The 11,976-nt window shown below is 38.3% G+C and overlaps 1 protein-coding gene across 1 annotated transcript in view; it reads right to left on the minus strand.

Annotated features, from left to right (window-relative positions):
• auh (AU RNA binding protein/enoyl-CoA hydratase) overlaps nt 1-9,486 on the minus strand; it is a 28,769-nt gene extending 19,283 nt beyond the window's left edge. Inside the window, exons 1-5 of the mRNA XM_037116332.1 lie at nt 9,193-9,486; nt 7,996-8,063; nt 3,253-3,340; nt 1,882-1,968; nt 1,291-1,383 (exon numbers count right to left, since the gene is read on the minus strand). Of these exons, the coding sequence (XP_036972227.1) occupies nt 1,291-1,383; nt 1,882-1,968; nt 3,253-3,340; nt 7,996-8,063; nt 9,193-9,424 (568 nt within the window). The 5' untranslated portion in view covers nt 9,425-9,486. The remainder of the gene's footprint in view (nt 1-1,290; nt 1,384-1,881; nt 1,969-3,252; nt 3,341-7,995; nt 8,064-9,192) is intronic.
• Nucleotides 9,487-11,976: the final 2,490 nt, after the last annotated feature.

Genomic DNA, 11,976 nt, shown 5'->3' on the forward strand with positions numbered 1-11,976 from the left:
GGAATGAACAATCAAAGCTACACATGGTCAGTCTGAATCATTGTTTCTGTCAGGCCAGGAATGGAAAAGAGAGAGACATAAGTCCCCTCCCCCTTTTTATTGACTCCTCAATCAGCCTGAGCAGGCTCACCTGGAGAGGAAGAAAACAACAGACCATGAGTCAGTAGCCCCATTCACACTGCCATTTGAATGCGGGGTCCTGCCCTAATTCTTTGCCCCCTCCTCTGTGTGAAAGTCTCAGAGGCTGCGAGGGGACAAATTTTGCTCCAGCGCTGATCCACCTCTGGAGGTAGTACCAGAGGTGCAGAACCGCACCAGTGTGAATGGATAAGCCGGCTGCGCATATCGAGGGTGTGTCGGTCCGACAGTCCGACTACACAGGTCCCACACTCGACAAAGTAAAGAGAACTGTCCCACAAAGCACTGTTACATGACTGAACAACAGTAACGTAGTAACTATAACTGTCTCTGGCAACTTACATGAAGAAAAAAATACCGCAGCTCTTTCTGTCCTCCTGCCTGTCCTATTGACTCTTCATTACATTTCTGCCTGAAAACCAGCTGTCACTGGCAAAAAACTTTAACTTACTGAGTGTTTGTGTTGAAAAAAAAAAAAAAAAAAAAAAAAAAATCACCACGCCGGTCAGCCCTCCTGACCGAGACTTCAGTGAACTTTCCCCCAGAAAATGGCCTCCTCCAGCCTTCCTCTTGATGCCGGCATTCCTTGGCTCTGTGTGAACCACCAATGGTGGAGAATTGGTGAACTGCCACTGCAGCAATAATGCAGCTTCTCTGTGTGAAAAGGCCCAGTGACATCAGGGCATCACAGGATTAGAAGGTTGGGAGCATGTCACTCCACAATATGGAGATGCTGACACCAGACCCAACAACACAGACAAGCTGAATGCTGCTATTATCACAACCTGGGCTTCCATAACACCTAAGTCGTGCTACAGGCCGATCGCCTCCATGCCACACCACTTTGCTACAGTGATTCATGCGAAAGGGGCACTGACCAAGTATTAAGTGCATAAATTAACATACTTTTCAGAGGATTGGTATTTCTGCATCAAAAATCCTTGTTTGATTGGTCTTGTGTAATACTCTAATATTTTGATATACTGAATTTTTGATTCACATTCTGAATCAAATACCTGGAAAACATTAACTTTTCCATGATATTACAATCTTTTGAGATGCACCTGTACAGGACCCTTACAAATACTGTATACATAACCTTTTGAACATGACTGGATCTGTAAACTCACAACATAGCCCACTGTGTCTTACAGGCAATTCTGATGTCACAAGCAAGAGCCATTTCCAAGCCTCCTCCTAAAGCAGCTCCATCAATTGCAGCAATCGTTGGTGTCGGCAGGTTTCCTTTAAAAGAAAAGATGTCCGAAAAACAACAAGAAAATGTCCTCATTATGTACAAACTAAACCAACTACATGAGAGAACTGCAAGTACTGACAAACTATTGATGGCAATACAACATTTTTGGAAAATGTATTTCTTTCACTTCTGACAGAGTTTCAAGGAGTTTGCCTTAAATATCTTTTTGGTATCCTTTTGTCCGTTCTCTGCTTTCATTCAATCTGTATTTCTGCACATTTTCTGAAAGTTTACAGATACAGACCAATGAAGTAGGACCTCAAGAAGTTGTGAGGGGTAGTGTAGCCAATAGCTGAATAATAATAATAATAATAATAATAATAATAATAATAATAATAATAATAATAATAATAATAATAATAATATCAAATAATAATAACAATAACAATCATCATCATCATCATCACCATCATCATCTGGGAAAAAAACTATATTCTAATATTCATCAACAGTCACTGAATTCCAATATTCTTTACAGTCTTTACCCAGCTCTGTGATAAGTGCTCTGGCTTTGGACACAAACGGTCCCACCTCACTCTGGTGCATCTTGGCCCTCTCCTTTAGGTCTGCACCTGCACACAGAGACAAAGCATCAGGATCAAGCCAGAGGACTGTGGTTTCCTGAAAATGCAACAGTGCAGTCCACTAGACAGAGCTTTGGTTTTCTCCAAAACTTCATAATCAAGGTTTCTGGGTATAAGCTGAATACAGAGTTTTCTCCACTAGATTCATACCTGCTAAGTAGGGGTGGAAATCTCTTGGCACCTCATGATTCGATTTGATTCCGATTCGATTGTAAACCGAGTACTGGTGCATCTCTATGCAACAATTTTTTGTGTACATTTCCATGCATGATTTAAAATAAAAATAATAATAATAATAATAATAATCAAATCTGGGTTTGCTAATCACTTCCTACTTTTGTGATGATCATATAAAAAAAAAAATCAACAGATTAATTACCTTATCTAATACTTTATTAAAGAGAAGGCTTTGTCACAAATAGATATGACTTTCTATGAACACAGAATCCTCCTGTTACAGACAATGAGCATATCCCTGAGAGAAAAACAGTTTACTGTGTACATATATATAAACAATTATATAAACATCATTGCAGCTTGCATTTCAACACATTATGGACCTATGTTTCAGCTCTCATTCTAAAACATGGCTACATTTGGTCATTGATAATAAAAAAAATAAACAGATTAATTTTTCCTTCCCTCTGTGTCACTAAAGAAAAAGCTGCTCTCAGTCAAAGATATTAATAAAACTTATATCACGAAATCCTCCTGATGGTAACAGACAGCAAATCCAAATGCTATGCTACGGTATACTATTTGCATTTCAACACAATGTGAAACAACTGTTTGCACAACGTGTTGAAATGCAAGCTGTGCGCAACAAAGCACGACTGAATACGGATGCAAGTCTTGGCAATCAAAGTTGCAATAGAGTTTGTTATTCACTTAGCTCTTACCGAGTTGGGTGGAAAATTTGATATCGCTTGCTCGATGGTCATCTAGTTGGAAGCAACTACAACCAACTTTTTTTTTCCTCCTCTGGGTGGAAACATTTAATGAGGTTTCTCATGCTTGTCAGGTTTCCAAAAATATTTTTGTTTAGTTCAACACAACTTACATATTGTGTGGCTCTAGTACAGGTCTGTTTTCCCTTCAGCATTTCGTGTTTTTTTGTTATGTGCATGCCATCGACCAGCCCTAACCCACCCCTACTGCTAAGCAATACTGAATCAAGATCTCAATAAGAAATAATACAAATAAATGACACATGACAATTAGATTGGAAAAATGCATTAATTTAACAAATATAATTCCTCCAGTTCAATGTACCTGCACAGAAGATCCCAGGAACCAAACTGCATAAAATGACACTGCGCACTTTGTTATTTTTCTTGATATCCTCCACAGCCTCAAACATCTGAAAGAAATGTTTGTAGGTTATTTCCAAAAGACTACACTTCTGAAATTAACATTAACATTTCTAAAATTGTCTTGTTGACTTAAATGCAAAACTAACTTTATATTACCCATCACAATAAAAATTAATGCAAGACAAATGTAGACATCAGACATTAAAGAAGATGCAGTGGCCAGTGGCTCCTCCAAATTATGTTACTTTTTTGGGGGTTTTTTCACATTTTTTTCAGTGTGATTGCTGTTTATGACATGCTTGGTGCTTACAAAGACAGAGTAGACAGTGTTTTTCTGATGTAAAATTTGTTATGTGAAGATGCTGACCATATCATCATATAATTTTGCTTAAAAAGGTGTATTACACGTTAATGTATATTTTCTATAAAAATACCGTAGGGCTGTAATCTCCTAGTCAACTGGTCGACACCTTCTGTCTCGACCCAAATTCTGACTGGTCGATTTTTGGCATGTTAATTACATGCTGCTATGGCAGTGCGTAAACACGCAGCAGGTCCTCTCCATTCCAATGCTGTGTGTCCTGCATGTGGCATATTTGACTTCATCAGGAGGAAAGTACCAAGTGCTAATGGGGGTATTTTTAGAGCATCCCTGTCTGACAGGTAACAGTGCGTCTACAGAACACCCCCCTTGTTTTCACTTTCTTGGATTAGCCCAACCCACTACAGACAAACAGACTGAAGAACGCACTAGAAGGCCTAGGTCCAGTCCTTTGTTAAATCTTTATTTATTTTTAAGCGTTTCATTTACAGTTATTCCTATTCTACCATGTCAAAGACATCAGCAGTGTGGCAGCATTTTATAAAAACAGAAAATGGAAAAAAAGTCAAATGCAAAGTTTGCAAACAACAGTTTGTATATAACAGCTCGACTACAAACATGGCATATCACCAGTGGTGGATTTAGCTATTTGGGGGCCCAAGGCAAACTTAGCTAGAGGGCCCTCCACATCCATTCTTTTAACACAAGAAAAGTAGGAACGGCCAACCCAAAGGCACCTGTCAGTATGTGCTCTCTAGTGAGTGAGACTGTGTGTGAAGTGTGAGTGAGATTGCAATTACAAATTTAACAATTACAATATAACAAACAATAGCAATTGCAAAACAATGTATGCAAACAATCATACAACAGTAGTATACAAAGTGTGTGTGAGAGGAAGGGGATGGAGATGGGAAGAGAGTGAGGGTTTGCAAAGATTAATTATCAGTGTGTGTGTGTGTGTGTGTGTGTGTGTGTGTGTGTGTGTGTGTGTGTGTGTAGTATATGTATGTGTGTGTTTGTGAGTGAGTCAGTTAGTGGAAGAAAGAGAGAGGGAGTGTGTGTGTGTGTGTGTTTGTGTGTGTGAGTGTGTGTGTGTGTGTGTGTGTGTGTGCGTATGTGTAGTTTATGTGTATGTGTGTGTTTGTGAGAGAGTGAGTTAGTGGAAGACAGAGAGAAGGAGTGTGTGTGTTTGTGAGTGAGAAAGAGCTTAGTTGTACTAGTGGAGAGTGAGTATATGGAAGTGAGACTATAATAATGAAATGGTAATTATAAACAGACATTATGTAAAGCAACTAATTCTAGCACTAGAATGGCCAAGATGATCATTTTGACCATTTTCAAATTTATATGTGCAATAACTGTGTTGAATGAAAAAATGCAACATTGCTGTTACCTGACTTTTCCTTAAAGTGTCAGCATTTTAATTTAGAATAGTTTTTAAAACAAGTTTTACCGTTTTTTGGCCATAAACAGTCATATTGACCACACATCATTTTGAAGGGTTTGCTGCTTTCATTGTCTTGCTTATCTCTAACCTTAGAATTTACTTGTAAGTTAATTATTATATAGTTGTATTATATTGCCTGGTTGGCACCATGGGCAAACAAAATCAGGAGTTCCCCCTCCGTGAAACAGCGAATGGAGCTGTTCAACAAGGTGCTGAAATGATGCGACTATGACTGTGTACCGTCAAAGACAGAGTACGCCCTCGCACATCTATAACATCCTCAACCTCAACCTGGCTGGGATCAATGCCCGCATCTTATTCAAGAAGAACCAGCAGCAGGAGAGCGCGGGGGAAAGTCCTGCAGCAACTGGCAGAGTAGCTGAGGGCAGAATACATGGAGGGGAAAGGAGCCACAGCGGGGCGCACAAGGTGGGCAGCAGCGGAAACAATCGCATCAGCAGACACGGACACGAAGGCAGTGCCGGTCCAACAGAGTTGCAAAAAGAACTAAACGTCGGACACTAGAAATGCCACAAGCCCATGTGCGAGGAGAGCGGAGGTAATCTGCAGAGACTGTGGCCAGTGATCGCAACAACTCTGTTTGATTTAGATCAGCTTGTTTCCAGCTTTTTCGATTATTTGTTTTATTACATATTATCAAGTATTAAAATAAAATGTTTCATAATCACATAAGTTACTTCTAATTGTTCATTTTGACCCCCCCCCACCCAAAAGGCACCAGCCACTTTACAAACTCAGTAAAAACTCAGTAAAAGAACACTTAGAAAAATATATATATATATATATATATATATATATATATATAAAAATAAAAAAATTGCAAATTGCACTATGTACAAATGTTTCACATGTTTACATTCCGTGATGTCACCTGTATATATTTAAAATATATATTTAAATCTTTATTTTTTTCATTTTTACTTCTACTTTTTTTACACTCATTGTGGATAGAGAGAAACAGAATTTCAATTCTCTGTATGTCTTGCACATATTGCAGCATTGACAATAAAGCCAACTTTGAACTTTGAACTTTGATTTTCTTGTTCTAAGTTTTCTCTATTAAAATCTTGTGTAAATATGGTTCCTGAACGACAGGTATGTGTCAGGTGATCTGTTGTTTTGCAAAGAAGGAGACCTGAGAAATCATAATTAAAGATGTTGTGCGTGAGAGTTAGCCACCTGTCTGATTCATATTATTTAATACCAGAGTGACTGTTACTGCTGCTAACAGTAGCTGCTGTTAGCTAGCCCCATTAGCCACAGCCATCTTAGCTGACTCTGCCTGGGCTGGAAGCTCAGAGGACAGGGGGAAGGTGTGTGTTTTCACTGCTAGCTGGTTAGTATGTTAACTTGACATAACATCACGAGTTTAATTTCTCATTTTGTTGGTCATCTTTGCTAATTTTTTCAATATTTACAACTTAAATTTTCAGAACAATTTTGCTATGCTAGCGTTTATTGGATCTGCCTGAGAGCTGACCATGTTTTTATTTAATGAAACCCAAATGAAACCCATAAAAACAAAAAATATACTACTGTATGATGAAGTCAAAACGTTTTTGAGGCACTTTAATGTACTGTACCGTACAGTATTGAGGAAATGTGTTTGTCACTTCAATACATTTGGGGTAATTTCTATCTAATTTGTGTACATTTCAGTCATTTACATTAAAAAACACACTGTCTTAGTATAGTAAGAGTAAAAGGTTAAAAAAACAAAAAAAACAAAACGGGATTCCCAAAAATTAAAATGGAAAAAAACGGAATTTGGGAAAAATAAAACAGACTTTATAAGTCTGTTTTATTTTTCCCAAATTCCATTTTATAAGTACACTAGTCAAGATACTATTTTGTGTTTGTTTTGATTGTGACACTATTTTTCTCATTGCATAGGTTTGAGTGACAAGTTGATTCTTTGAAAAATGTCCATGAATTTAAGAATATCTTAGTATTTTGTATGCTCTGCTTTTGCTTAAATAACAGCATGCACTTGTGCTGACATGGATTCCAGAAGTTTGTGCATGTCACAGAATGCATGGCTTAATGTTAAATGTACACTGGGATTGAGGTGAGTTGACTGTAGAGGAACGTCCATGACAGTCAGGACTCCTTGATCTACTTTGGTCTTTAGGTCGGTCAGTTTGGGGTCACTATCCTGCTGCAATATCAGTTATTGTCCACAAAGTTTCAAACCAGGGGGTATAACACGTCTCTGAACTATTAACGTGTTCATCTCTCCTTGGTCAGTGGTCAGGTGTCCAACACCACAGTAGGCAAAACACCCCCAAATATATATTCACACCTCCAAGTTTCACTGTCTGTTTGACACACTGCAGTGTCATTATCTCTCCTGCTGGGCTCCTTACATACACCGTTCTGTTACTGCCATACATCCTAAACCTAGATAAATCAGTAAATAGACTTTTTTCCTAGTTTGAAATTGCAGGATATCTTAGCCTACCCAAAGCATCTGGCTCTGTTTCCTCTCCTGATAACTGTTTTAGAACCTGCTAACTGACCTCTGAGACCACTTTGGCTGACTGAGTCTTGCATTTACAAAATTCTGTATATATGCAAGGCTGATAGCTACCTTGTTTAGTAGTGGCTAGCCTGTATTGATAGTGGCCATTTGATTCTATAAGTCAATAATTTGATACTTCATATTACCTCTCCTGACAAATTAGAATCAATAGCACCATGCAGACACCTGCTATGTGTACTGTCTGTTTGGTCCCAAATGTTGTGCTGAACATGGGCGAGTACAAGTGGTACTTGCATCGTGAGGACCAAAACAAAAACCGACCCTCACTGACAAGCTGACAGGCAACTATGAATTGGTCTTTTCTTGTGAAGCAAATTGTTCATCTATTCATCTTTATCATGTTAAAATCAAGGAAAATAACAATACATACCATTTTGACGAGATTTTTGCTTATAGCATTTTTGGCCTTCGGTCGATTTATCCCAATGACGACAATACCTGAAACACAGTGTTATATTATGCTGGTTAATAATGATACAAAGGTATTACATACCTTCCAGAAGATGAGGTCACAACTGGAAAGCACCAAGTACAAAGATTACATCATGAAACCTGATATGCTATACTACCTACAGCAGACAACAGTATAACAGTATTTTTGCAGTTATTGTACTTGAAGCAATATGTGTTTTATACTACATGCAGTTATTAAAAAAGGAGGCGTTAGAAATCAATCACTTTACTGCCAATTAAAATTCAGAGAGCAAAATATTTCCCCCAGAGATATAATATTAATTTTGGCTGCACAAGGTTATCTTTAGGTGTGAGCAGCTTTTAATTTTCCTTTGTAAATGTCATACCACTTCATACTTCATAGAGCATGGATTAAACTTACACCGGAATATCCCTTTAAGACTGGCCAGTTCTGTGGTGTTTCAGTAATAGTAATAACTTGAACTTTCCTTGAGTATTTCCAATTCATACAAATTAATACTTCTACTTCACTACATTTAACTGCCAGCTGTTGTTGGTAGTTTTCATACCCTGCCTGTTGAGTGAAAACCATTTGAATCTATACAATTATTAGAAATACTTTATGTATATTCTTTACCCATGAGACATGGTCACATTTTCAGAAGACCTATAAATTCATTATTGAGTGTTTTTACAACAGAGTTGTATGTGTTCCACTCATTCCACACAGATAAATGATAGTTGTAGAAATCCTCTAATTCAATTGGAGAGAATAGCCTGTATTCATATCATAAACTGCACACAAAACTGTCTGTAATAACACTGGACCAATTTGCTTCACCTTGTTAGAGTATTAAACAAAACCAAAAAATATGGTAAGTAGGATGTGAGGATTCAGATGTAAAGCCCTGACAGTATATATCTGACAGATGAATAATGACAGCTACTGTCTTGTCTTTCTTTCCTCTGTGTATGACTGTTAAAGTATACACTTTCCAGCCAAGGCGCAGTTAATCTCGAACTGTGTCTTTACAGCATTTTACAGCCGATTCCCTTCAACTGGCACACTAACGAGACTTACGTTTGACATTGAAAACTGTTTTATATAAACTGAAAATAATTTGAATTGTCTCCGCCTGTGAGCAGAACTTACCGGTATCTTCTCCGTCGAGGTACCTGACACGCAGGTCATCTTTCGAGTCAGAGCTGTAGTGTCGTGTCACTCCTCCGTGGCCGTTCAGGCGAGAGGAGGGTGAGATTTGAACGGAGAAAGCGTACTGTCTCCGGCAGGACGAGGCCGCTGCCAACCTGCACGCGATATCCCGCTCCGCTTTCTGCAGTCGGAGAGCTTGCATCAAGGTTCTTCGTCCTACTAGAGCCGCCATGCTGAGGAGCTGCAGTGTTGTTCGACTGTCAACTTTGAACCCAGTCACGTGCTGTCATCACGTGACTCACTTGCGGTCTGTCCTTTTCTTGCCACTAGGATGATGAAGTCAAATCATGACCAGTCAACTGGCGTGTATGTATGGCAAGCCGTTTTAACATTTAATCGAACCACACTCCTATCTGTAATTGCATTGTAGATAGCCATAATAGCATTTCTCCTAGACAAAATTGTATTCTTACTAGTCAGAATGGTAATTAAAGTTATCCGCAATAACATTCTTACTAGTAGAAATGCTAGTTCAAGATATCTACAACTTTGACTGTACTGGTCAAAACTAAATTTAAGATATCTAAAAATCCTTAAAAAGTATAAGTGGCCGTTTTAACATTTAATAGTTGGACTAGATATGTATTGCTGATATCTTTAATTCAGTTCTTCCAAGTCAAAAAGAACATTTCAGATAGCCACAATGACATTCTTCCTAGGACAAATGACGTCACTTTTGCCATTCATGTGTAACGGGCTTTCAATTTCAGATATCCACAATTACATTCTGGATATCTAGAATGAACATTCTGGATATCTGCAATTGAATTCTTACTAGGAAAAACTCCCATTACAGATAAATTCAATCCAATTGTTACCAGTCATAATTTTCATATCTAGTACGCTACAATGAAATAAAGTATACTACGTTTTGCTAAGGGTTGTCCAGCATGGACATGGGATGATGGCTGAGAACAGGCACTCGGCCGTGGTCACCAATCTTCCTCCCGCTGTTTGTTTATTGGACTACAAGGGCAGTGAAAAAGTCTGATTTTGGGGGGGTTTTCAATGGGAAGAACTCCAGCCCTTGTCACATCTACGCTTGAAGAAAAATGGAATAAGTACATTATGGAGTTGTAGATGCCTGTTTCAGAAATGCAGATTCAGAAAGCGGGTTTAGCACACTCTGAGCCGGAACCTGAGCTGTAGGTGACTAAACCCAGATGGGCAGCTGAGTTTTTGGTTCCAGAGCAGCTGATCAGAATTAGTTAAATGAAGTCTGGCTCTGTTAAGCATGAATTCAGTCCATGGGTGATGAAAGAAAAAAGCTCAACAATGGAGCTCCGTTATTATGATTGACCTTGGCAATGGATAAACAAAGAGCAAAGCTTCATTTTTAATCAGTTGGAGCTGGGAATATGAATGCAAGTCAATGCAGACCATGGTATATACTGTATCTGTAGAGCAGGAATGGAGAAAGAAGTCAAAACGTAAATACTAGGCACATACTTTATTTAGCATAATCCACACTCATCATTTACCAGACTTAATCTTGTTAATGGCTTAAAGTGTTGGATTTCTACAATATGTTTCATTTGATTTAGATTACTTGTAACCTAACAGCAACAAACTGCAAGTGGTAGCAACTTAATAAAATTATGGATTAGACTGATAAGATATATTTGACTTATGGACATACAGATGATTGTAAAGTCATAGTCCACCCCCGTACTAATAAGTTTGGATATTTGCAGTTGAAAATGTGTTCAAAGAGCAATTTTATTTAACATTTTAAAATCTTGGTCATCAGCATTTAATTATCATGTTTCAACATGTGTACATTTAAATGAAGTCTTTGAAATGCTGTCAAGCCTTGGTAGAATCTTAAATTGCACCACAATCATCTGTACTCTTAGGGAAACCAATAGCAAAATGACAAATAATTTTTCACTGATCAGCACCTTACATTTCTAAAACTTAATACAGATTAGTTTTATTTAAACTACTTTTTACTAGAGTAATGTAGCTAGGCAAATGTTATGGTGCAGGGGAACTGGTTAACAATCAGCTCCCTCGATGTTCAATTTGCTATAAGGGACAACGGATAGCTGAGGATGAATTGTTGACTGTATATATTTAATATGAAATGAATGAATCCACAATGTCCACAGATCACTGTCTTTGTCCTTACATTGAAGGGAGATTGATCATAAAAGCACTCATTTTAGAGATTGTTGGAAATTGATGGTAGGGCAGGTGTGGTTATTAGAAATTAATAATTATTGCTAGCAATTATTCAAAATTTTGGTTAAGGACCAAAGCTAAAGAAGGAGGATGTAGACAGTCGTGTTGTTATACTGTTTTACCACATTGTGTTGCCGTACATGGCGAGACTCTCACAAGAGTTAACAATGGGACTTATAGGTATAAGTTGTTGTACACAAGGTTGCTGTAACCATGTCTGCCGGTGGTCTCATAATGTTCCTGTGTATAAACACTGCTCAGCATTTCATATGACTCCTAGTTATTGAACAACACAGACTTTTCCCTCCTCCCCTTCTTTGCATTCTTTGCTATTGCCTGCTTTAAGTTACCACCAGACCCATCACTCATAGGAGGGGCCAGCCTGTTGGAGGTCAGATTCTCTTTAGAACAGCAAGGACCCTGTAGGAGGGGTATATTCAACTGGGACTAAGGAGCAGATTTCAATTTGGAGAGCTTGCCCAAACTAGTCCAATCCCCTATGCCGCTGCTGGTGATGCAGTTTGTGTGATTCTGTTACAA

Source organism: Acanthopagrus latus, chromosome 12 (assembly GCF_904848185.1).
Source record: "Acanthopagrus latus isolate v.2019 chromosome 12, fAcaLat1.1, whole genome shotgun sequence".
NCBI lineage: Eukaryota > Metazoa > Chordata > Actinopteri > Spariformes > Sparidae > Acanthopagrus > Acanthopagrus latus.